Source organism: Cynara cardunculus (assembly GCF_001531365.2).
Source record: "Cynara cardunculus var. scolymus isolate 2C chromosome LG 6, CcrdV1, whole genome shotgun sequence".
Classification (NCBI taxonomy): Eukaryota; Viridiplantae; Streptophyta; class Magnoliopsida; order Asterales; family Asteraceae; genus Cynara; species Cynara cardunculus.
This window is the reverse complement of record NC_037533.1, coordinates 17027100-17054311: the sequence shown is the minus strand read 5'-3', so window position 1 is coordinate 17054311 and position 27212 is coordinate 17027100. Positions and strand designations below refer to the sequence as shown.

At 35.6% G+C, this 27212-nt stretch overlaps 3 protein-coding genes across 3 annotated transcripts; 1 reads left to right on the top strand and 2 right to left on the bottom strand.

The window, feature by feature from the left end:
• Positions 1-325: 325 nt before the first annotated feature.
• On the bottom strand, positions 326-2619 carry LOC112514620. Its single transcript, XM_025121194.1, has 2 exons — positions 1835-2619; positions 326-1125 (listed from the first exon to the last, which is right to left on the bottom strand). Exons 1-2 carry the CDS (start codon positions 2481-2483, stop codon positions 494-496), a joined length of 1281 nt encoding a protein of 426 aa, XP_024976962.1. The 5' UTR covers positions 2484-2619; the 3' UTR covers positions 326-493.
• A 9765-nt stretch (positions 2620-12384) lies between these two features.
• Positions 12385-13202, top strand: LOC112514303 (histone H2A.6). The gene is made up of 2 exons (XM_025120677.1): positions 12385-12648; positions 12774-13202. Exons 1-2 carry the CDS (start codon positions 12460-12462, stop codon positions 12984-12986), a joined length of 402 nt encoding a protein of 133 aa, XP_024976445.1. The 5' UTR covers positions 12385-12459; the 3' UTR covers positions 12987-13202.
• Positions 13203-16707: 3505 nt separating this feature from the next.
• Positions 16708-26390, bottom strand: LOC112514671 (formin-like protein 5). The gene is made up of 8 exons (XM_025121261.1): positions 25704-26390; positions 23555-23627; positions 23180-23494; positions 22507-22515; positions 21530-22334; positions 19852-20054; positions 18606-18841; positions 16708-17636 (listed from the first exon to the last, which is right to left on the bottom strand). Exons 1-8 carry the CDS (start codon positions 25860-25862, stop codon positions 16809-16811), a joined length of 2628 nt encoding a protein of 875 aa, XP_024977029.1. The 5' UTR covers positions 25863-26390; the 3' UTR covers positions 16708-16808.
• Positions 26391-27212: the final 822 nt, after the last annotated feature.

The following is a 27212-nucleotide window of genomic DNA, read 5'->3' as shown; positions in this document are numbered from 1 at the left end:
ATCTCAACAGTCAAGATCTAAAAACCGAATAAAAAAAACAAAGCAGCCGCGATACTTGCAACTTCGGAAAAAAAAAACATGAAAGCAAGCCAGTAGACAGAGGGGTAAAATAGTTATTCAGATTTTTTATTCAGCACAACAATCAAACAACAATCCAGCTTAATCCATACATAACATAATGAAAAAACTAAACATGCCACAACCTTACCAAGATGTTCGACAAGATCCAAATTTGGTAAACACGACGAATGGAAAGTTCTAGAAAGCGCTTAACGCATTCGAAAACAGAAACCAACCACCGTCACACAAATCCCACAAAATACGTGAACTTAAAAACGCTTTTTTTATCTGCATTACATAAAGAAACATAGTTTCGTTTCTTCGAAGGAAATATCGGTGTTAACGGACAACGAACAAAAGGATCATGAATCTATCTAATGAAGCTTTTAGCAAGAAATGTACCAAAAATGGCATTCTACTATATGTGTTCTCTTTAGGGCTTGCAGATCACCACAAAGCAAGGAAGAAGAGCTTTTGGACTTAGCAAATAAAGCTCCTCGATATTCGAATAAAGTCCGACTTTTCCGGCCAATGAGTCGAACCCCGATTGACCCGCCATTTCTTGGATGTCTTCTAGCGGCCGGTGCACCCTCCCGGCTATCACTCGGCACACAATCAACGCTTTTCGTGTATCCGGGCTTTCTTCAAGAACTTCTATTGATTCAAAAGCCCGTATGCTAGTCGAAGTTGTGAAAACGCCTATTCCGCCCTTGACTTCCCTTTTCGCGGAAAACCCGTCTCGTATTATCCGGCAAACGCTACATTTATCGGATATGCAGAGACTTGAGGCGCCGTTGATGCCTAAAGAACAAGAAATCGTGGCGCCATAAAACCGTAATAGCTCGTTCCCGTCGGCACGACATCGAGGGTGTTTCTTGGGTAGTATGCCGGCTTTTGTTTTCACTAGTTCTCGATATTCTTCGAACCGAGCTAGGGTTTTTTGCATGTTGTGGACCTTCAAGACCTTCTCGATTCGACCGGAACTGGTTTCGGATTTCGACCAGCTCGAACGACAAATGATTTCGACTATCTTCCTAGAGGAATCACCCTCCATAAGTTCAGTAACTGCAATGAATTCAATAATCAAGATTAGCAATTTCATATTGTTTTAAAGAATTTCGCAACTTGCTAAAGTGCTACTTGCTAATACTTGCCACGTCATCATCTTGCAAGTACTTCTTTACGGCTTTACCTTCTTGCGAAAATTGATAATGTATGGATATTATATTCATAGAAAGTGGATTCCACAAGTTGTTAAAGTGTTACTTGCAAAATGCTGACATGACAGGTATTAGCAATTAACACATCAGTATTTTGCAGGTAGCACTTTGACAACTTACGAAATTACTACTTTATGCATATGATATTCACATAAAGTGGATTTTTTTATTAACCTAGATATCCAACCCGCTATGCAAGCGGACTAATCCCAGGGCGACCACCTGCTTTGCAGATAGCCCGGAGTCACTGCATTTGAACCTCCGTGGCCACAAGGGGATTTTTATTCCTCCTTGGATTTGAACCTGAGACCTCCTGGTACTTTTGACCTTTGGAGTTTGGAGCCACGCTCAAACCAATCAGGCACCACTTTTATGGTTAGAAAGTGGATTTTACAAGTTGCTAAAGCTCTACTTACGAAATCTTAAGCAAATAAGTCACTCTGATAAAAATGGGAATTTGATTGAAAAAATGGACTAAAAGTGAATTTGGTAAAAAAAACAGTTGTTTTGATCAATTTCTCAAAAAAATTGGGTCCATAGAAATCAAGAATTACCAGCATGTTTAGAAAGATGATGGGATTCAAGATTCTCCCAATTTCGAAACTGCTTGCCACACTTATGGCACGTGACTCCGCCGGCGGCAGACCCATTGGTTTCCGTCTCCGACGACATTCTAGGTTTTTGTACGACTGTGTTCTTCCCGCCGGCGCCGGTAATTCCTAAATGGACAGAATTTCCAATTCCATTCCCATCTCCTCTTTCCATCGATGAAATCGTCCTTCTTGGAGTAGTACTTTTGGAATACTGCATTGTTGAATTCCCACCGGAAACCGGTGCCAATAACGTCCCCACTAACGGTGACCCATCCGCGCTGCCGCCGATTCCGTCGTGAAATCCGCCGCCGAAACCGGTGATTTTAATCTCGCATTTGGAATTATTGAGAATTACTTCATGGGTGATCGGATTCGGGAATTCATTGCTCCCAATTGATCTTGGACTGCAATTCACTGGGTTTTCTGAGTGTCTTTTGCTTCCGCCATTGATGACATCTTTGAGATTTGCGATGGATCTTGAACAACCCCACCGGCTTGGTTTTCGGGTCAAAATTGCAGACAAATGGGTCTTGGGTTTCGGGTCGTGGACGTCCGCAGAATCCGATTCGCAGTGAAATGATTTCTTTAAAGAAAACCAAACTGTGGACATATCTTCTTCTTTGTGTTTCGTGATTTGTTCTTCAAAGATTTCCTTTAAACTGTTTATGGATTCATGGCTGAAAAGAGGGAAATATCGATAAAAATGGAAGCTTTTTTGGGGGTTTGAAGAATTGGAATCGGAATCGAAATCGGAATTGGAATTGTGACAAAGGTGTGTGTGTGTGTGTGTGTGTGTGTGTGGAGATGGTAAAAGATAAAAGGCATTCACGAGTCACCTGCGCATATCTAATTGGATGGACGGAATCAAATATTCTATTTTCAAAATAAATGGAATTTAGCTTCACAATTTTTTGAAAAATAAAATCAAAATTCAAATAAATCAAACATTTAAATGATGATGTTTGCAAGCATCTATTTTATGTTATAATCAGGTTAAATCATATATTAGGTATGTAAAGTTATACTGTTTACTGAACACTTATCAAGTAAGCAGTTATTGTGCGTCACTTACCTTCCAAATGATGTAATGAGCATTGAAATTTGCAAGAACCGAGAACCTCATCCGGTAATAAGTATAACAAATATCAAGAATCGTACCAGGTAAGAGGTGTGTATAGCAACTATCAAGAATCGTACCAGGTAAGAGGTATGTTTGGCAAATATCAAGAATTTTACCCGATAAGAGGTATATATGACAAATATCAAGAATCTTATCCGGTAAGTGAGAAATAAAACTTTTACCCAGTAAGCACTCCTAGGGAAAAAAACGTTTACCAATAATCTATTTTAATGACCGAAAATATTACTTAATAAGGTCAGTGATGATGATGATTTTGTTGATAAGAGTTTTTTTATCAGCCTTTAAATATAAATGTTGATGTATATAAGGAGAAAATTATTAAACAGGGGTGCATTTAGTTTATCAGTAAATCATATGTACCAATTATTTCTTATAAAATAATAAACTAAAATATTTATAAAAAATTCAAAAATAATATGTATTTTTAAGCATATAATATTTATATACAACAAATGCAACAAATAAATTCGCACACTCTTCTTATCTATGGTGAGGTTTGAACCCCTTACTTTCTAGGAGACCAAATGCTATAACATCATTAGGTCAAAGAGATTTTGATAAAATACTATATATATATATATATATATATATATATATTAATAAAATCATTAAATACAAACTTTAGAAGTCAATGTATGTTGAGAACATTTGATATAATTTAAAAAAAATTATAATTAAAATTTCTAAAATATATTAATTTCAACAATTTTTCCATTTTAAATCATGAAAATCATATTACTAAAAATATTTAATATTTCAAGAAAATTCCAATGAGTTTTATATAAAATAATAAAAATGCTGAAAACAATAAATAAAATTATTCAGCACTCTTTTTTTATAAATATATAATATATTTTATATACGACAAATACAATAAATAAATTCACATACATTTCTCACCGTTGATGTAGTATTCATCACTTTTCACAATAAATTTTTAATAGTTATTCAAATTCAGATATTTTTTTATCATCTCTCTAATATTTGTCTATTTTAAATAAAGTTTTGAACGATTCGTTTGAGCATAAAATCTCATAATCTTTTTCTTATTTTGAAGAATCTGTTAGAAATGTTTTGAGAATTTTTTTTTCCTAAAAAACATGAACGAATGTCTTAAACATTAAGGGGGGGTATTTAACTGGTTTGAGTTTTGTCTACAAAGGTCAAAAGTGTCTGAAGGTCACAAGTTCAAATCCAATAAGAAATTAAAAAAATCTCTTTGTGGTTACAAAGGTTCAAACGGATGACTTCGGGCTACCTGCAAAACAGGTGGTCGTCCTATGATTAATCGGCTTGCATAGCGGATTGGAGATCTAGATTAATAAAAAAAAAATATTAAGTGTGTTTCATGCAAATAACAGTACATTGGTTTCAAAACACGCTAATTAAATGCAATGCAGTGGTAATTTGATTCTTATTTTTTGTTCTCGTATTATAGCCAGACAATAAATCACGTAGAACTTTTTATCGATATATACCTTGAATCAAACAAGATTTAAAAATGCCGAAAATGCATAAAAACAACATTTAGACATATACAAAAAGACAAGAAACAGTTGTATGATATTTACTACTCTGTCACTAGAAAATAAATTTTAAAAAGTTACATGTTTGTTGCTAAAATATCATGTAAGTCTTTATATGTTTCTTCATATTTCGGAGAAAGAAAAGGGTAAAATAGGAATTTGGTCCTTGTGGTATGTCGAAAGTAACACTTTTCATTTTTGTAGTTTCAAAATTATGTGATGAGTGCTAAAAAAATGTTAAATGAGAGACATTTTTGTTCTTTTTTATCGGGGTTTTTTGTCTTTTACCCAATCAAAATCGGTTTTTTGATTTTGGTCCTTGTGGGTTTTTATCACAAAAAATCCCGCCCCATAACTTTAGGAGAAGGGGTGCCTCCTCGACTGGTGGTGGGGTGGGACACCAAATGACTCTGTCCTTCCATCCACTGGATAGATAGAGAGGGATGACAGAGTTTTTGGTTTATGTTGTCAAATAGTTGAACAATGGTTTTTTTTTTTCCGTGCAAAAGTATCTATAACTTTTCCACCAGGACCTACCCCCCAACTTAGAGTGGTGGTTTTTGATCGGGTAAAAAATAAAAAAAATATCGATAAAAGAATAAAAATATCATTTATTTAACGAGTTTTTTACTGGTTGTTAGAAGGAGAGACCAAATTCGAACGTTCTTACACACCACAACGCCTGTCCTGTAACATGAAACCTGTCTAAGACAAAAAAAAAATGTTATTTTTGACAAACCAGAAGGACCAAAAATTTGTAGCTCACTCAAAAAAATATTCAAAATGAAAATTTTGAATTTAAAATATAAATAATATTTAAAAGAACATTTTGTCTTCGAAATTAAATTCAAGCACTGTATTTATTTGTAGCGGTTTTGATCTCAATATAATTTTAGCTCGTGTTCATATTTTGTGGTTTTGTCTTTAACCAGTGTTTTGATAGGGTTTTTTTCCATAGATGGAAGTAGTGTATTTTTTTTTTTTTAATTGAGAGAGACAGATTTGGAAAAAAAAAATTTGTTTTATGCATAAAGCTCCCGCTCTATAAGCTTACTGAATAAGTCATTTTCTATATTATTAAGCCATTATCGAACAGTCATATATAATCAATTGAATAAGTTATGAGTCTCATTAAACTTGTTAAATTGCTAACAAATAGACACTAAGCACGTTTAGTTTTGTTTGATTTTGACGTATGAACAACGACAGATCCACATATACAGATGAAGAGTTGGCATGGAAAATTAATTATCTCGTAAAAACAAATATGGAATCATGTATCACGTATGACAACACATGGTGGTCCATCTATTTGGGGTTTTGTTGTTTTACCAAACGTTACATAATCGACCAGTTTATTTAGAAATGAGATGATTTCAGTTATATTTTTATTTTTAATACGTTAAATGTGTAAATTTTAAAGCTATAAGGGTGCATTTGATACACTGGAGAGGACAGGACAGGGAGTCATGTCCCATGTTTGGCATGACTTTTATGTGGAACAGAATGGAACAAAGTGGAACATACCTGTTCCACCCCTACCTCATGGAACAAGGTGGAACAGACTTGTATTTTACCAATATAATCTCAAAATAAAACTTAATACTCTTTTAAAACATCAAATAAGTCTATTTTTTACATTTTATTCATTCTTTAAATTTTATTTATTGTATTTTATGTTTCTTAAACTTTCATTTTACTGTCCACAAAATATTATTTTTATACGGTTTTTATATTTTTATTAATTTATGTAATTTATTATATATTAATAATAAAAAATAATGTTGAAACGAGATAAAAATAATAATTGGAAGCTACATAAATTTTTTATTTGGTGTCATTTTAATTGTTTTGACGAAAACTTCAAATGATATATTTTGTTACAAAAATTAATTATTCTATTATAATTTAATAAATTACATAAATTAATTAAAATAAACAACCCATCAGGGGTAAAATTGGTTATTTTACTTGTTCTGTTCTGTCCAGTTTTATCTTACCAAACGTTGAACAATTGTTCAATCATGTTCTGTCCTGTACTGTCATATTTTGTCTGGACACCAAGCACACCCTAATGAAACAGGCTGAAAGTCGTTCAAAAGTCAGAATGCATTAAATGTTTTATAACCCCTCATATTGTTTTTTTTAAATACTAGTTGTGTGTCCATACAAAACGACAATATGTAAAAATATCAACATTATTACTATTAACGAGATTACACACATAAAATAGCAATAAAGCAAACGTACACCACTCAAGATACCTGTAGAAATTCAAGTACTTTAAACACTACTGATTATGCCCATATAGCATACCTCGACCATTCCATATGGATATGAAGACAAGTGTCATCGTCAAATAACGTCCATTCAATTTCTTTATGGATATAGGTATGGACCCATTGAAGTAATTATCTTACAATATGTCTCATACGTGACAGAATAATGAACCTTCGACTTCTGTAAATATCTCGAGGTTCGAGTTCTTCTACAATTATTAATCAATGCAACTTCTTACATGCAAGAATTCGGTTTAATGCACAAGCATCAAGTGAATGAAAGATTTTACGATGCAATTCTATCAAGACAGTAAGAATGACTGGATAAAGTTAATATGGTTTTATGAAGATCTCCGAGATTTTCTTAAACATGAAAGGCCAGAGCCATTTTGGGTACAAGTTGTCACGGGTTCAAATCCACCCAAGTTCCATAGCTTTTGGTTCGCTATCTCGATCATGCTTTTTCCTATCCCCCTTATACACAGTGACCATAATAAACTTTGTGCCAACTGCTTATTTATGTATGGTGGTGGAAGCGAGTGAGTCGAACACCAACTGTTGGCCCTGAGAAAGAAAAGATAGCAGATTTGTTACCAATCTTTCTTTATTTTGATCTTAAAGTTGATTTTTTTTAACCACAAGGGTGGTATCTGATTGGTTTGAGTTTGACTCCAAGGGTCAAAAGTACCAGGAGGTCTCAGGTTCAAATCAAAGGAAGAATAAAAATCCCCTTGTGGCCATGGAGGTTCAAATGCAGTGACCCCGGGCTATCTGCAAAACAGGTGGTCGTCCTGGGATTAGTCGCCTCGCATAGCGGGTTGGATATCCAAGTTAATAATAAAAAAAGTTCACTTTTTTAGAAAACATTTTTTGGCACTTTAAAATTGGTTCTTAGGAATCAAGTTCAGTATTATGGTTCTCAATCCGTTATGGACCAGTCATATGAGCATATAAATGCAAGAAAACTTTAGGGTTCGACTCCTTGATCCCGTAATCTATGTATAGAATCAAAATCCCCGTTTATAGAGATAAAATCCTAGACAGAAGAAACAGAATGAGCCAAAAAGTTGTGCTCATTTTTCATTAACCGTTATGTTTATTGAATCTTGAATGACATCAAATACTGAATACAGTGAATTTTGAACGCTAATGAATCTAGAAAAGCTCAATAACGATAAATTGCCACCCACATAAAGATACATCGTTGAATCTTCATGAAACTATGTACTGTTCTTTTGGGCTTCTAGATTTCCTTGTTTACATGGATGCTTCAATCTAATAGCTTCGAAGTATGTATCATTTTGTTCTTCGTTTGTTGGCCACTGAGAAATAAACTGACTGATGAGTTTGATGTTGTGATTGTGAGAAATGGTGCAACCATTACATCAGGAAACGCTGCTTTATATCAACTGTCAAGCCACGACAAAAAAAATGAACCCGGTAAAAGAAATCGACAACATTTAAATTTCAAAACAAATGTGGAGAGAGATTGCCGATCTCCAACAACATAAAAACAGCAAAATTCATAACGATCACAACTTTCAAATACCAGACTCGTAAACCAGACAATGTATTTATGTCTGTGATATTGGGTTATGAGTTACAAACGAAAGAAGGTACCTTATGAGGATGAGGAGACGCACGAGATGTAGTTGCAATTATTGTTATCGAATAAGAATTCGTGTTTAAGACTAAAACCCTAAGGGTCTGTTTGGCTCATGCTGAGGAATGAAAATGAAAATGACAGTGAATGGAAATGAGAATGAATTTTCATTCCCCACAGTTTAACTAGGAATGAAATTTTGCCTTCTGTGGAAATGAGCCAATTATATTATAAAAAACCAAACAATTTCTTTTATTTTTATTCACATTGATTACTGTTTAATACATCTAACCAAACACCCCTTAAATTCTTTATAATATTATTTAAATATTGATAAATTTTACACTCATATTTAGGGGTGTAAATGATGAAAGTCGAGTTCAAGTATCATTATACTCAACTCGAATTCGATAATCATTCCTCAAGCTCGAATTCGACTCGAGAACTCGAGAGTAGTTAAAAACTAAACTAAACTCGAACTCGATTGCAATTTTTTAAACTCAAACTTGAGCTCGAACTCGAACCAAGCTCGAAGTCGAACTCGAATCAAACTCACCAGTCAAAATTTATAAAATTTTAGGGTCTTTTCTTATAAATTATAAAACTTAAAAAATATTCTCTTAAATTTCAAAAAACTAAAGTGATCCACCTCAAACTTCATCATCAAATAGACAAAGTTACAAATTCATTCACCTTCCACTCTTTTTATAACCTTTTCATCCTTCTTTTACCATCTCTCTTCCAATGTGGGAAAAATTCACCAACACTTCTATAGTTTTTTTTATACCTTTTTTAATTATAATTTAAAAAAAATATTAATTAGTTTTTATAGTTAAAAATGCACAATATTATTCAAGTATCTAAAAATACAAGACATTTTTATTACATTATATTATACATATTATACTATAAAAAACTGATTACATTTTCAAAACTAACTATAGATAAAAAAAATCCAGTATCTCACGAGCTTTTCGAGCCGAGTATTAGGTAGCTCAACTCGACTCGTTAATATATCGAGTCGAGTTCGAGTTTCAGCCGAGCCTATCCGAATCGAGTAATGACCGAGTCAATCTCGGATAGCTCACGAGTTGTCTAGTACCGTTTACACCCTTACTCATATTTCATGCATTAACAATTTTTAAAAATAAAAAACCAAATGGTTTCATATTTTGTTTTCTAGGACCACATTACCGACACCTTAGGTTTCTTCAATTTGTCTCACGTTGGAATTTGTGTGTTTATTTATGAACTAAAATAAAGGATTTTATTAATGACTGATAATATCAGACAAAGTTTAAATCAACTGAAATAAAAAAACCCTACACATGTAGTAGGCCAGGCAAGGAAATATTAATGGACTGGATCAACAATAGTAGAAGGGCTCGAGAGAATTTTACACTTATAATGGACTGAAGATGCTTCACTCTATCGGAAAAAAAACTCAGGAGCCAAGGCCCTGACCTTGCAAATATATGGTTGATACTGTTCAAGTTTCTGATAACAGTTGGGATTTTAATATAAAAAACCCCTACAATATTGTATGATGTCTCGTAACTCTATATTATCTTCATCCCACTTTGCTTGACTGCATGCGTGACCAACTGACAACCATATTCAAGAATCACGTTTTCAAAGCCTACGGATTTGACCCACGAGATAGCCTCGAGAAAAATCAAAGTTATGCGGTTTGTCTTGCTTCCATCTTCCCGGGACTCCTGTTGAATCATGTTCCATGTTGTAACATCTCCTTTCGTTCAATCCATAAACATAACCACAAACTTTATTTTCCATGGCCCGACTCGTGTTTCCATTACCTTGAAAAACCAGTCCTCGAACGATATAGCATCAACTTCAGTATTATTAGCCAAAAGTTGACAACCCAACTTGCCACAAACAATTTTGGGCAACACCGTAGCCTGAGGCATACTTACAAATTTTTCTAGACGATGACACAATTTAACTGTAAAAACAAAAATGCTGAAATATTCCACAATATTTCTATAATTTGGTTGGTTGATTTGCTGTCCATACACAAAAAAGGCCCATGTCCGAGTCCGAGTCCGAGCTATGATTTTTTTTCTAAAACATATTAAAACCACAATTTAAACTAAAAAACTAAGAAATTTGATATTATTTTTGAATGAAATATAAATATGAAGATATCATAAAGAATTGGAAAAAAAATATTAATATTAGTACCAAACTAACTATTTAAATTTTCTCCATTTTTTGCATAGTTTTTTTAATTCATTTTTTTTATAAAGATAATAATAAAGTATTTTGTTAGAATTTCAATAACTATCCTAATTATATTTTAGATTTTTTATATTTAAAATGAAATGTTTATCTTCTATTTAATTATGTTTATCTATGATTAATTACATGAGTTCAAACATGAAGCTTTAATAAATTGTACTTACACACAATTTACTTGTAATTTTAAATTCTAAAGAATATGCATCAATAAACAATACTTCATACATACAAAAATAGTTTTTAAGAGTTTTTATCAAATACTTTATAATACAGTATAGATAATTTTCTTCCTCACAGTCACAACAGTTTTATAACTCGTGCCATGTATAGTTTTCTTCGTGGATGGATGAACACGAACTCCAAACAATGCCTTTCTAACATTTAAACTATGTTTTTTTGGGCCGAACCTTGTATCCGGATAATGGGCCTAGCAATCCAATTATCGGCCCAAATATCAAATGGGTATTATTGGAATAAAAATTAAAGTACAAATTTTATTTATTGGAAATAAAATTTAAAATAGAGTAAACTACAAATTTGGTCCTTATGATTTGTCAAAAATTACATTTTTGTCTCTATAATTTTGAAATTATAAGATGACCATTGAAACTTGTAAAAAACGTCAAAATTTGGTACATTTTTTAATGAGCGCTAAAAGATTCTGTTAAATGGAGGACATTTTTGTCATTTTTATATGTTTTTTTAGTCTTTTACCCAATAAAATTTCGTTGGGACCAAAATTGTAAGATTTATTTTTTTAGTCTTTTACATCATAAAAACCATAAAGTTAGATGACTTGGAATCATGTGAGACCATTTTTTTACATTTGAAACTTTCACTGTGAAGATAACATTCATGGTGTTTTTGTTGTAAAGTTTCAATTTTTTTTACATTCATTATGTTTTACTGTGAAGTTACAAGTGTAAAAAAGTGGTATCACGTGAACCCAACCTGAGTTAGATACAAAGGTCAATCCATAGCAAAATTAAAATCGTGATAATCACACCTGTAATTATTTTATTTGGAAAATCCAATCCATCATTTGCATATAATCACATAGACGAAATCTGTAATTACTTTAAATTATGTAAAAAATAAATAAACAAACACCAAGTAGTATTTTAATAAGGTAAATTTATTTTATTTGTACAATAATCTATATTATATTATAAAATATTTGACAAAAACTCTTAAAAATCATTTTTATGCATGAAATATTGTTTATTGATGCACATTCTTTAGAATTTAAGATTAAAAGTAATTTTTATAAGTACATCTTATTAAAGTTCTATTTTTAAATTCGTGTAACTTTTGGCTGATAAATATAATTAAATACAGAATAAACATCCATTTTAAATTACCTTTTTTTTTAAAACCACATTAAAATCAAGATTTATCTCGATACATTGCATGAGTATCCTTTTAGTTATTAAATATTGATTTAAATGAAAATTTATTGATGATAAATATAGTCTTAAATATTTAATACGTAATTATTTAAATATCTTCGAAGAGAGGATACACATCAATAGCATCAAAAGGACACAAGTAGACACGCCAATTTCAGCCCCAGATCTGCCCCAGATCTCATTTGATCCAACGGTTATTATGGTCAATCCGTGTACTTTAATCTTATTGGTCTATATCGAAATGACCAAACGGGTAATATAAATACAAACCAAAACCAAAGTATTTACAGATCGACATTTCTCTGATTCTCCCCTCAATCGCCTCCACCGTTTGCTCGTTTTCCAGTTACTTTTCTTCACCGGAAAACAATGGCCGGACGAGGCAAAACCCTAGGATCTGGTGCGGCAAAGAAGGCCACTTCAAGAAGTAGCAAAGCCGGTCTTCAATTTCCCGTCGGTCGTATTGCTCGTTTCTTGAAAGCCGGAAAGTATGCCGAACGTGTCGGTGCCGGAGCTCCGGTCTACCTCGCTGCCGTCCTCGAATACCTCGCCGCGGAAGTAAGTTTCTTCGATTAAATCCTTTTCCGTGATTGTGTTTCTGTCTGTCTGTCTGTTTAAAATTTCTAGGGTTTCGTTGAATTTAGGGTTTTTTTTTTCTGATTGTGAAATTTACTCATCTACAGGTCCTTGAGTTGGCTGGAAATGCAGCAAGAGATAACAAGAAGACTAGAATCGTGCCAAGACATATCCAATTAGCGGTGAGGAACGATGAGGAACTAAGCAAGCTTCTAGGTGATGTCACAATTGCTAATGGCGGTGTTATGCCGAACATCCACAACCTTTTGCTTCCAAAGAAGACCGCTGGTTCATCTAAGCCATCTGCCGATGATGAATAGATAGATAGAGAGAGTAATGGAAGACAATTGATTGCCATTTGCATCGAGATCTGGTTTGATTTAAGTCGTTTAACTTTGGAAATTAGGTTTTATGATCTTCATTTTGGGGAATCGAATCTGTATTGGTTTTCAATTAGCTATTATGTCTATATCTGTTAAATTTAGTTATAAACTTATGGTTTCGTGATTATGAAAAAGGTTTCGTTACTTCAATCCTCCGCCATTGTTCGTTTCAATTTCTCTTGGTGTCTGAAAGCAGAATTCATGTTTAATTTTGCTTGATCGAATTATGTTCCCTAATTCATCCTTAATTGCAGATCTGAGGCTCCTTTTTGCTGGATTTAATGCTTAATTTGGTACGAATTAGATAACATGTTCCTTTTCCTGCTCATCTTCTTCATGTTCTTATGATTGTAGATATGTTTGATGAAGAAAAGATCTTGAATCCTCAGTAAAAGTGTCTTTAGACCATCTCCAATCATGGCAACCAAAAAAAATCAAATTGGTGATTTCAGTGACACCAGAAACTGATCAATCTCTACTGAAATTTGGATATGAACATGGCATACATGTTTCTCTCCGTCTATGGCAAAATGTGGTTTCCTTTTGCTTGGTGAATGGTGTTTTTCCATACCGGCAAAATGGTGCTTTTGTGTTGAGTTTGGAGATGGCTTTAGTCACCCTAATGAGTGATATATTAGTTTCTTAGTGTGACTTGTATCGCATGCTAAAATATTGTTTTTGCGGGGTTTTAAACTCCAAATATAACTCTATCTTCGATGCGGTCTGTTTGTTAGGGAGACTACCGTTGACCGACCTTATAGAGTTTCATTGATCACTTGCATGAGTCTGAATTGATTAATTTATGAGGTTGTTTGTTTATCTCTTAATAGTTTCATTAAGTGATACTTTTTAAATCGTTAAAGAGGTGAATCTTGTTTTGTAAAAAATTAGTACGTCTCTTAATGGTTATAAAACGATTTGAATGATTTTGTATTTTTTAACCATTCAGCATTTTAGGGGCTGTTTGGCAGTTGCTGAATGGTTTGGTGCAGAATAGTTAAATGGTCAGAATGGTTGAGAGTCAAGATGGTTAAGTGCTGAATGAAACAAGGTTGTTTGGTAACTGTTCTTTAAATGATAACAAATTACCATTTTAACCCTTTGTATGATTTAGTACCAAATGAAATATAGTTGTTTGACATATATCTAAATAAAATAATTACTTTACAAATATAACTACGTATTTCATATTAATCCAAACAAACATAACGATATTAGTTCAAAACAAGATTTTTCATATTAATCCAAACCAATATGACATTATTTTTTTCATAAGCAATTACCAACTATATTTGTCCTGTATGTCTTTCAATTGTTTTTGTGGGTTTTCATATCTCTACAGAATTCAATTTGAAATGGGGTTTTTTTCAAACAAACTCCAAAGGACCGTCGTTACTCTCACCATGGTGTATTCTGTCACTTTTTCTTCTTATTTATTATTATCATTGTGTTCCATTTCATCTCTCCTAATTCCATTCCATGGCCTCCATTTGTTGTTGGTGGCTTCCTGTGTGTCTCTCAATGGAATTTTGAAGTGCTCCAACTCTCGAGGATCGACATCAAGTTTCAATTTATCAGGTAAATTTGGGAGAGAAATAAGGGGCTGTCAAAAACAAGGGGCTGTCAAAAATAGAGAGATCCTGGTGAAGCTACTGTAAAAAACAGGGGCTGTCAAAAACAGCCGACCGACTGTTAAAGAAATGTAGGTCAAAACAGAAGATACCTGATGCGAGCGGCGATGGAGACGATGGAGGTCACCGGCGACAACCGGCCGACCTGGGGAAGGGGACGAAGGCGACGGGTTCAAGAGATCCAGAGATGGTGAAGACGATGATGGTCAAAATAGAGAGATTCTGGTGAAGGCGATGAAGGCGACGGAAAATGGAAAGGAACGGTAGAGAGAGTAGAGTACATAGGGGATGTTTGTCGGCCGGTTGTCGCCGGTGACGGAAAATGGAAACGAACAGGGGAGTGGGAAGGAGCAGTGGGTAGAGAGAGTATAGAGGACAAAGTTGGAAAAATACAAATATGAATGGTTTAGTGGAACCTTAGATGCAAAATGGTTAAGAAGGGGTAATATAACCATTAAGAGCCATTTTTTTTTTTGCCAAACAACCTTGACCTCTTACTTATTAAGAGGTTGGCTCTTAATGTCACCATTAAGAGCCAAACAAACAGCCCCTTAATTTCATTGTAAATAATATTTGTTGTTGATAATTATATTTCATTTTGTATTATATTATGAGAGTCTATTAATCATTTTGACCACTTAATCATTCTGCATCAAACCATTCAACAATTGTTAGACAAATGAACAAAAAAATGTTCATGTTTGTTCATTTATTAAATAAACGAACATAAACGAATTTCCCGCCGAACGGTTTGCTGAACGTTTAGTTCGTTTATAGCCCTAAGTGGGTGGTGAGGTTCCATATAGCGTGAGATGTGACCATAAGGCCAAGTATCAAGCCTTAGAAGTCACGACCAAGTCACATCATTTTTTAATGCGTAACTTATGGCGGCAAATCTCTATATTATATAATAATATTATATACATAAATATATGTTTTCTATTAGTCAATGAATTAATGATAATAAACAATTTAAATTAAGTTATATATATATATATATATATATATTAAAAATTAACAAATAAGACATTAAAAAGATATGTAAAATCAAATATAGTATTACAAAAACCGCTCATTACACCACGACGTGCCTCAGACGTAACATTTGTGTGAGACAAGAATCTTAAGCCACAACGCACCATGACGAGTGTTGCAACGAGCCTTTCGAACAGGGGTCCAAAGTCCAATCCACAACCTTCCGCTTATTTGGTAGAATTCTCACGTCTTTAACTCGTAGGTAGATTGCAGATGGTGTCTGGAATCTTCTTCGAGACCTCCACGTCTTTTTTCTTTTTTGATTAACCTGGATATCCAGCCCGTTATTCGAGCTGACTAATCCCAGGACGACCATGTGATTTGCAGATAGCCCGAAGTCACCGCATTTGAACCTCTGTGGCTACAAGGGGATTTTTATTCCTCCTTAGATTTGAACCTGGGACCTCCTGGTACTTTTGACCTTTGAAGCTAAGCTCAAACCAATCAGGCACCACGCTTGTGGTTGAGACCTCCACGTCTTTACTTGTTAGGTTAAAAACATCTCTAATAGTCATACTATTTAGAATTTCGAAGATTTGCTCACAAATAGTACAATATGATTACAATTGGTTGGTACAAAATATAGGGGAAAAACATGGTACAAATAGTACACAATGATTTTTTTTTTATCAATTACAGTTAGCTGGTACATAATATAAGGAAAAAAACATGGTATCGTACCATATTCAACCCTGATGATCAGGTCCAATCTCCGTTTGTTGCATATTATGTTCCAAATTCTACTCTTGGAAGTTGAATAAATGCGATCATTGGGGTTTATCGACTCGTATGAACTCGAACCGTCGTGAATGAGCCACAAAGGTCTATGTTCAAAATTCGGTGTTCTTCCCTGTGGCCTAATCGTCATCTTCACTAGAATTAGGGGTAGGTTCGAACCAAATTCATGAATTATTCATGATGAATAATGGAATACACAATATTCATGAATAATTTTGGGTTATTCATTATGAATAATTCATTAAATAGTTGGTTCTCAGGTTGTCAAAGCATTTACGGTACTCGTTTAAACCTGTCCCACTAGAGTTTTGCATCCGTTTCAGTTTTATGGCAGGAAGTATCGATTGACGTCTGATCAGAAAAATCGGCGTTCCGTAAGCTGATTCTGATCGCCTTTTTTCTGACTCTGATCATCGGTTTTTGCAGAAGACGGGTCTTCTTTCTTTTTTGGCGGCTTTATAGGAGCGGCTTGAAGCTCTTTACACACCTTCTCTAAAATGATCAAGAAATCCCGTACAACAGAAAACAATCGTAACCCTTCATCCTTCCCGGCGTTTCCGTGAAAGTAATCGGCCGTGCTTTTCACAAGCGCCATTATTCGCTTTTCTTCCTCAAGCATCCACGTGATTTCCTTTTCGGCGGTCTCAACAAAGCTCGATAAAATGAGCCAAAACTCATCAACTTCCCCATCTTCTGATTGTTCCTCCAGGTTCTTCATATCTGTATTCAACGATTCACGGGCTTTCATGAGGGCGTAACCGAGTTTCGAAACCGAACTCGTCAACCCGTCAGCATCGATAATGGCTGCTTCCTTCACATTCTCGAGTTCGCTACTCAATCCCGACACCACCTCGAGCCCAAGTTTGCAATAATGCTCATCGGCTTCTTCGGGAGGCGGTTCGAGAAGAAGATCTTCGGTTTTAATGCTAGAAACACTTTTACCTTCTTTTGCAGCACGGACCGCTCTTAAACCTTCCGACCGCATGATCTCCTGTACCACAAAATGCAAAAGAGTCGTTTTTCCATCGACTCCTTTGACATCTGATAACTTCAAGAGGGTGTCGAGTTTGAAAGCTGTTGCACTGCCACGGAAAGTTCCAACGTTCATGCGATTTCCGGTTTTCAAAACCGCTTCCAAGAGTTTGAGGAACAACCGGCTTTTTTTAAGTTCTATACAAGCGGCCTGTGGAAATACCGTAAAATCAGCCAACAAAAATAACCACCCTTTTATCAGAAGCTGTTACTTTTAGTACGCACGCCAGTGCATGACGAGACAAAACAGTCAAAACTTGTTCCCCATGTCTGGGCTAACATTAGACTAGGACATGACAAGACTAGGACATGACAAGACAAGAACTGTGTAAAGACAAATATGCATTTCTTAATGGGAAATTGACCAAAACAGTCAATCTCTCCAACCAACTTCACTTTTTAGCCACCTTTTCAACTGAATTCCCATTTTAGCCAAAGTTTATACAAATGCCTTTGAGTAAACTCGATTTTCAGATTAAAAAAGAAAAAAGATTTCTTTTGAGTGAAGATTCAGATTTTTGCGTTAGAATTCAAATTTTTTCGTGAGAATTTAACTTTTTGTGTAAGAATCCTTGTGCTTATGCATAAGGATTCAAATTTTTGCATAAGAATCCTTATGCGTATGCCTAAGGATTTTTTCTTCTTCTTTTTCAATCTTTACGCACATGCGTAAAGACTGTCTAATTTTGGAAGAAGCTCTAAAAATGGCTAAAAAGTGAATTTGGTTGATGGGATTGGACATTTCAATCAATTTTCCCTTTTTTCTGCAAAGAATAGGTGGACCAAATTTTTTGGAAGATGGGGCAATATTGGTTAATTACTAAATTACCCATGTTAAATTAAATCTTTAACATGGTGTCTTTGGTATGCAGACAAGATTGGACTAGCAAGAGTGAGGTATGCTCGTGAAAAAATTCTAGAAGGTTTTAATCTAACATGAAAAGTTAAATTTTTTTTATCTATCTTGTCACCTCTAAAAAACTGCATTTTTGTCTCGCTCAGTCTTGTCTTGTCACACCCTAGTCTAATTGTAAACGCCAAACGTGAGACAAGTTTTTATTCCGTCATATGTTGTGTACCAAATGCACCCTTAGATGCAGAAAATCAAAGTTTAACGAACCTCTAAAGTTTGGAACGATTCTTTGATCGTTGCTTCCTCATCCTGAAGCGTGCACATGAATAGCAACGATTCAAGCCTTTTAAACGCATACGGTATTTCAACCAAAACTTTTAGAAATCGTTCTGCAGGTCCAAGCCGATTAAGATCCCCAGCATATAGCCGCAACCTCAGTTCTTCTTCACTCGTCGGTGCCATTTTTAGCAAAGTTTGAACGATTTCTATCGGAAGCTCGTTTCCTGATTCAACTCAAAAAAACACCACCTTCAAATGCTTTCTAAACTCACAAAGATTATAGCTTTATCCAACAATATGGAATCAATTATTTGGGTAGATGACAGGTCTGCGTATTATCGTATATCCACCCCGTCACCTACTTTTGCATGGTATATACTGGGTTAAATGTTCACAATGAAAAAGACATACGGTTCTAGATTTGTTTAGTTATAACACCTTTTAGTTAGTTAAATGACAATTTTACTCTTAATAATAGAGGGAGCTAGGCTCGGCTCAAATACACCCCAAATTTTGAGCCTACTTGACCTTGCTCCTACCTAGTGAGCATCTCCAACAGATTCTCTATAATTTCTTAAAATGGAGAAAATAAAAGTTAAAATCTCAAAAAAAGAAAATTATATTCAACTCTATTAGTTTCTCATGTTGGCGATATCAACATTAATTATATTATTAAAATATTCATTAGATTTAATATCCCAACAAATATTCCAATAAACTTCCAATAAAATGATAATAAATTCAACTTGATTGGTGGACACCATGAAAAACATTTATCTCTCTTGAGCATTTAATTTTCAAGAGTTCTCCAAACTTGGAGATTTTTATATTCTCTCTCCTTCTCCATTTTGGAGAATCTATTGGACCAAGAACACGGATAAAAATCTGTTGTCCCAAAATGACACATGTCATCCCTATCCAAGCAATGAAATTAAGACACATTAGATTTTCAAATATTTAGATTTATTTTGTTCAAGTGCACATTCGTTCTATTATGATGTGTATTTCATATGACTGGTGGACATGAAAGGGACTTGAAAAGTCCCAAAAATCTTCATTTTCTCCATTTTTGAGAATCTATTAAAGATGCTCTAATTTCTTTCAAGCTCCATTTATTATTCTGTACGATCAAAAGCAATGTAAAAATACTGAATCAAACGCACCCAATACATCCCAATCGAAAGCAGCTAACTGGGAAAGACAATGCTAGATTGTTTAAAAGGGTAAGAGTTACCTTCTTTAAGTGCAGCAGAAACTTCTTCGGTTGTCACATTTAGTGCTTTTAGAAGAATAGACAGATTTTGAGCCTTCTTTGGATCAATAATTTGAATGAAATGCATCGCTGGTTCTTTCCCAGGAGAGTTCTTCATGTCCAGATCTTTGTTCTTTTCTGGCGCTTGATAACCGAATAAACTTTCAATCATTTCTTCATTGAACCTATCGGTAAGAAACTAGTTATGTTCGGAAAGCTTATATAGATATCAAAGCAACAAACTAAAGGGTCATTGGCTCAACCATACTCGAGTTAACGGTAGAGCGCAACCTGCCAGAGGTCAAGGGTTCAAACTTCACCAAAGTGAAGGATGTGGGTGAGTATCCGCTATATACAAATAATAGAGTAAACTACAAATTCGGTCCTTGTGTTTTGTCAAAAGTAACACTTTTTTGTCCTTGCAGTTTTAAAATTTTAAGATGGCCATCGTGGTTCGGAAAAATGTCCGGATTTGGTCCTCCCTCTAATGGGCGTTTAAAATTTCCATTAAGTGAGGGGTATTTTTGTCTCTTTATCGTTTTTTTTTGTCATTTACCCAATCAAAAACCTTAGGGACTAAATCATAAAATCGATTTTAATTGGTTAAAAGACAAAAAAAAATCGATAAAAGGATGAAAATGCCTCTCCTTAATTTTTTAACGGTCGTTAAAAAGAGGGATCAAATCCGGACATTTTTCCAAACCACGATGGCCATCTTGTAATTTCGAAACTGCAGGAACAAAAAGTGTTATTTTCAACAAACCACAGGAACCAAATTTGTAGTTTACTCTAAATATTATATACTCACCCTTAGGCGTGTAGTTCAATTGACAGAGGAGTGGAGCGACTTTGCTCAAATACACAACCCTGTTCAAGTTCGAACCTGCAGGAGACGGACTTTAACCCCTCTGCCAACCTCAACCGTAGAGTCAGCTCTGAAACGCCTCCTCACATGTGGTTCCTAGAGGTCGGGTTCTGTGTGGGGTTGATCGGGATTGCCATAGTCAACCTTTTTGCTAATATATATAGGGGTGGTTTCAAATACAAACCATGTAATTCTTACAAACCATTATATTAGGAAACAATTGAGATATTTATGAACAATTATCATGATTCATTACTTATGATTGAGATATATATGAAAGATGATAAGTTCATTCATTATGATCATAGCTTTGGAATAAGAAACAAAATAAAATTATATATTTATTAGACTAGATGGACGGCTAAGATTAGCTTGTAAAGTTTGTTAGAATTGCATGGTTTGTAAATGACACGTCCCCTACATATATATAGATGTGGGATTAGGAGAGAGGGAGAAAGAGAGAGAGGGAGGTTCAGAGCAAACCCTTACCCCCCCCCTCCCCCAAAAAAAATGAATTATTGAGGAACACCCTCGTAAACCATTCATTTGGACGGTATGTACATGTGCATACAAGTAATTGAAATTGTTTCTTGGTTTTTATGCACGTGTGCATGTTATGTGTATGTGCATAAACAAATTGCTTACAAATTACTTGTATACACATGTGCATATCGTCCAGACGAACAATTACCAGGGTGTTCCGCAGTTTTTTTTTTTGCGGTTTTCCCCTGAACCTGGCCCTATATGTAATATACCAATATATACTTGACGAAAGCAACAAGAGAAAAATTTTACTGAAATGATCCTGATTTAATCTGATGCCAGACCATTTGTTGATCAGGTTTAGCCATAACCTTATCCCAGAAGAATGGCTTCAGCTTAGCTTTAGAAACATCAGCTTGCTGATCAGTACGGCGAGGAGGTTTAACGCCCCCACTTAATAGTCGAGCTGCAACTATACCGCCACCACCACGTAGTAGAGGAGGTGGTGGGGGTGCGCCCGCTTTTCCTCCCGGTAGGGGTGGTGGAGGAGGTTCTCCTCCCATAGGTGGCGGTGGAGGAGGTGCTCCTCCATTAGGTGGCGGTGGAGGTGCACCTTTAATAGATAGTGATGGAGGCGGAGGAGGTGGTGGCCCAGCAGGAGGTCCAGATGGGGTCGACTGTACAGGAGGGGGCGGAGTGGCTGCCGGAGGGAGTGGAACAGTGGGTGGAGGGGCTGGAGCAGCAGCCGGAGGAGGAGACGCAGGAGAGGCTCCAGTGGTAGGTGGTTCTGTCCCTTTAGAAGAAGGCTGTAGGGGTGATTCTGTGTTTCCTGCAGAAGCCTGTTGAGTCGACTCGGTCTTTCCAGCAGAAGGCCGTAGAACAAATTCTGTTTTTGCGGTTGGTCGCAAAGACGATTCTGCCCTCATGGCTCGAGGCTTCAAAGTGTGTCGCAAAGACGATTGTACCCTTCCGGATGGAGGGTGCATAGAAGGATCCAAAGATGATGGATCCGATCCCGGGGCACCTGGATCAACCGAGACTCTAGCATCCATAGACAAATCATTTTTCTGTCCATTTGATTGATTGTCCGGATTCCCGTCTTTGTCCTTGGCTTTCTCTTGTGACGGTTTCTTTGAAGCACCTGAAAGATTAATCCCGACTGCATTTCAGAAAAACGAACATGGAAACAAATTCCAATTGATGAGTAGTACAAGACACCAACAAATTCCGCTTTATAGGACACCAAATATGTCTAAATGTCTTAATAGACTGCTTATAAAACCAAACACTTGAGCTTCCTATGTAAAGGCGTTACAATAGGATTATAGGACATATTTTTACATCCAAGTTTTATAGGACACTTCTAAAGTAAAGTGTCTTGTTAGCTTTTTTATAGGACATTTGATAAATGTCCTATGACTATATCTTTTTATAGGGCACTTTTTCAGATAATGTCATATAAAAAAACTAACATGACGCTTCATTTTAGAAGTGTCCTGAAAAACTTGTTAGGAAGCCCAAAAGCATTTCTATCAATTTATTGCAACTCCTTTACATATGTCACACAATCATTTGGTCTTATAACGAAGTCATGTGGGGTGCATTTGATACTAGCGACCATGACGAGACAGAACAGAACAGAACAAAAACTTCTTGTTTCATGTTTGGCGTGATAATTAGGCTGGAACTAACAAGATTGAGCAGGATAAAAATGCAGTTTGTTTGTTCCATGGTGGAACAAAAATCAGGAAGACGAGACAAGATTGGTAAAACACTAAAACCACCTATGTCAAATTAAAAGTTTAAAACCTTTCAAAATTCTTTCACCTGCCAACCTGATTCTCGCTAGTCCAGTCCAGTCCAATCTGCATACCAAACGCATCCACAAAGCAAACTAATTTAGATATATTTGATGTCTTGTAAAGTCAGTTTTCTTGTAGTACCACTAGTTGAAAGTCTCACCCATGCTTAAACTAAGAAGAGGCTTCTCATCATTTTGAATGCCAGCGAGACCATAATTCCTAATATAACAATAGAACGCAAACCCAGCAAGACAAAGTGTCACGATTGCAGTAATGATTACAGCAACAATAACCGTTCCCTGGCTAACGGTTGCTTCGGCCAACCTGCGTCTTCCGGGACCATCATTCGGCTTGCGCAAAAACGACACTAAATACTCTATGTACCCTTTTCTAGTAAGTTTTTCTTTTCTCGATTTAGATAAAACTATATGTTTATCTCTTAGGCAATCGAGTATTGTTTTCTTAACGTGGGGATCTTCGCCATTTATCGCTTTCAATATTCTCTCTTTTCCTAAAAGAGGTTTTTCGCTGCCACAATACTGAAGATCTTGAAAAGCTTCCAACGAATAAATCAATTCGGCTCCGCAGTTCACCCATAATAATTCCGCCTGCGGCCACCCAACTTTATCAGAACCTAACAAACACAGCATATCCCACTCGAAAGTAAGGCATGGGAGGGGTAGAACGTATCAGCGGCAAACCCACTCTAATATCATACAGTAGCACGGGCCACTGATGTAAAAATTATAGGGTCGTGAAAAGTGTCACTGTATCATTTTGTTGTGTGCAACCGTATATATTTTGAAACTACAATGGCGACAAAAATTTCCTTTAGTAGAGTTGGTTTGCATGACCTTTCTCTTACCCTAGGTGTGGGTTTGAATCTTGTTTGGATCACTTTCTTAGTTTTTAACTTCTAATTTCAAATTTATTATGTTTCCAAAATTTTGTGCAATAAAAGACTCAAATATAGGACCTGACATACAAAAAGCAAGGAACTAACAACTGAACAATGATGATTTTTAGAAATATATCCATATCTTGGTTTCTTAAAGTTAAATGGTGCCACCAATTGAAAAAATTCTTAGGTTCGCCTCCAGGATGTATGCAGGCCTTACCTCAACCACTAGGATAGAGAGGTTGTTCTGTGAAGACCTTCGGCTTGTGTACGAAGCAAAGGTGTGTGCAAACAGTCAACAAGATAGGTAATATAACAGGTAAGCAGGAAATATAACACATAGAATAAGAATTCAACAAACGTAAAGAGCCTAACAAGGTAACAAAGCATACTAACACCAAGAAAACTCCCTATCTCTAAACACAAGAAACCACCAACCTATCTTAGGACTACCACCCCCCCAACCCCCGAAAAAAAACCCACCCTCTATCCTTCCATCCCTCCCCCAAGAGTATTTCTACCTACAAACGACTACTGTAATATGCCATCTCCAAGTACTCTTACCTAAGATCATGTCCTCTGAAAGAACTAAAACCTCCATATCCAGCCTCAACTGCTCAAGATACATTGCAGTTAGGGGTTGTTTGGTTGATTTTCCATTAAGTTCTGTATGGATAAAGTTGTCTGTGTAGATTAATCTGTCTGTATAGATTGAGAAGGTTTTTACTTGGGAGGGGTTTTTCATAGATGGAAGGAGTGTATTTTTTTAATTGGGAGAGATAGGTTTGGGGAAAAAAAACTTGGCTTTCTGCATAAAGCTCCCCATAGAAGCTTATTGAATAAGTTGCTTTCTATATCATTAAGTCATTACCAAACAGTCATGAATAGCTGACCGAATAAGCTACAAGCCTCATTAAGAAGCTGTTTACCAAATTTTTTATTAAGTCATGTATGGATAAATTTGTCTGTCCGAATAAATATGTCTGTCTGGATAAATGGGTGTTATTGTTTACTTTTTTTATCTGAACCAACAGTCTAAATAACATAAATGATCGATTTACCCCCCCAATATTAATTATTTGAACATCAAAACAAAAAATCATAAAGAGGTTGACGATGGGGTGTCTCATTTGGGAAGGAGGCGATGCTTTAAATAAGGGGCAGGGGTGTCATTTATGTGGCTGAATGGGGACAACACACCATTTCTATCTGTGCGATTAAGCCACGTTCAGTGCGAATAAGCCGTAAGTAAACAACCCAAATGAGTTGTGTGAATAAGCCAGATAGACCAATAAGCCTAATTAAGCCGCAAGTAAACAGCCCCTAAGCTAATTAAGCTGCTAACAAACAGGCCCTTAGACCTTAGCATCAGCTAGTAGTGATTACAGGATGATCTAACCAATCCCATGAAGAATGATGGCTTATTTTAAATATTTTGGTGCCATTTTAGTGTATTCCATTTGGTAAACAAGAAATGCTATACCATTTGGCATAAAAATAAGCTAAATGCAGCAATTTAACCAATTCTAAAGTGGTATATTTCAATAAACCTTCATTCAAGTCTTTTCACAAACACCTGGAGGGCACTTGGTGGGTGCTTGTTCAAGAACCTTTTTCTCGTGCATTATTGCTTGTTTGATATCCCACAAATGAAAGCAAAATTATATAGATATAGAGATAGATACAATTAGGCAAGTCTTTCATAAGAAAACATAATTCACAACATTTCGTTTCATCATCTGGAACATATATCAAGCTCAAAGTATAAGCGAAAATGGCATAGTACCTTCTCCTCATCTATGGTCTCCTCCAAATCCATTCGATTGTCAAGAGGAAGCTGTTGGCGATCTCTATCTAAATTTACTGCCTCTGTCAAAGGGTAAAGTAAAATAATAATTGCGATCAATAAAATCACCCCCTTGGCGCCCATTTTTTCTAGAAACATCAATCCGGATCATTTCATCAAACGATAAAAACCCAAATGGAAGAACATGACCCCAGAAAGCATTGATCATCGCCACCGTAGCTCAGGTTTTCTTCAAGAATTCAAATAATGTCGTTGGCCAATAATCGAGAATTAGGACAAACAATCCTCTCCCAGCTGAAACAAAAAACCCAGAAATCTTCGACCACAGGATAACCTCAAGTTGTCTAATTAAACATCAAAACAACTCGAAATTAACCAGATTCTCGAAGAGATGATTATAATACAGAAGCAATAAGATTGATTACAGTCAGGCCGTCGAAGATAACAGAGAAATTCGCTTTGATTCGTTAAATAAGCTTCAAATCATCCCCTTTTTTTCAATAAACCCAGAAAGGGGACGCATTAGCAGAGCGGGCCCGACTAATTCAAATACAAATCATGGTCCATTTGGGATGTAAAACACGGCGGAGGTTCCACGGCGGTCGTAGTTACGGCGACGGTTGATGGGGAACAGCATAAATTAATGGTAGGAATCCAACCGGACATGCAGTTGTTTATTGTTCAAATATGTGAACTTTTGGAATGAAAATTGATCTTCACGAACGTATGACGTATCCTCGTGTTCATTTTATTAAAGTGATAATTTCAGAAACAAATAGGAATGGATTATGGATTTGGTCCCTATAGTTTTGGGTTTTTTGTGAAATTGGTCCCTGAACTTTATGTATTATAGACTAAAGTGGTGTTTGTTTTTTTTAAAGCTCTTATTTTACCATTTATGTCTTATTCGATCAAACATAAGGTAATTTAGACCGTTTATTTTTCTTCTTCTTTCAGAGCAACTTATCCCTGATTTTCCTCTTAAAAATTAAGTGATAACCTAGCCACTTATTTTCCTTTTAATCTTAAAGGCAACCCAGATAACCGATTTCTACTTCATCATTCGATTGACTTCACCCTCTCAATCGATCGACTTCACCCTCCATCGATTGCCTTCATCCTCCATCGCCTCTGCTGGTTTCAAATCGACCCAAATCAGATCCAAATCAAGAGGGTTTTCTTCCCTGTGGGTTTTCGCCATCGTGTGTTCTCGTTCATGTGTTAACCAGTAGTTTTGCATCTTTATCCTCGTGAATCAAGGCATTTTTCGCCCCTGTAGTTTTCATCATGATGGAGATTTGCTTCGATTTTAGAGGTGGATTTGGGCGTTGGATTTTAGAGAAGGAGTGGTGGTGGATGGTGGTGGGATGAGGGTGGAGATTGAGGATGAAAAGTTTGATCTGGAGGAGAATGAAGAATTAAAGGAATCTTGGGAACATAAACATAAGTGAAATCAGAAATTATACATATTCAGATGTTTTGTTGGTC

Bases quoted from the DNA above. Each gene is read 5' to 3' on its own strand.
- LOC112514620 (XM_025121194.1), bottom strand. From the start codon at position 2,483: ATGTCCACAGTTTGGTTTTCTTTAAAGAAATCATTTCACTGCGAATCG. The intron at 1,126-1,834 runs GTAATTCTTGAT...AATTCATTGCAG, and splicing joins TCATCTTTCTAAACATGCTG to TTACTGAACTTATGGAGGGT.
- LOC112514303 (XM_025120677.1), top strand. From the start codon at position 12,460: ATGGCCGGACGAGGCAAAACCCTAGGATCTGGTGCGGCAAAGAAGGCC. The intron at 12,649-12,773 runs GTAAGTTTCTTC...ACTCATCTACAG, and splicing joins TCGAATACCTCGCCGCGGAA to GTCCTTGAGTTGGCTGGAAA.
- LOC112514671 (XM_025121261.1), bottom strand. From the start codon at position 25,862: ATGTTTCTAGAAAAAATGGGCGCCAAGGGGGTGATTTTATTGATCGCA. The intron at 23,495-23,554 runs GTGGCAGCGAAA...TAAATGGCGAAG, and splicing joins TTTTCAAGATCTTCAGTATT to ATCCCCACGTTAAGAAAACA. The intron at 20,055-21,529 runs GTAAAATTTTTC...TCTTACCGATAG, and splicing joins ATTAAATCAGGATCATTTCA to GTTCAATGAAGAAATGATTG.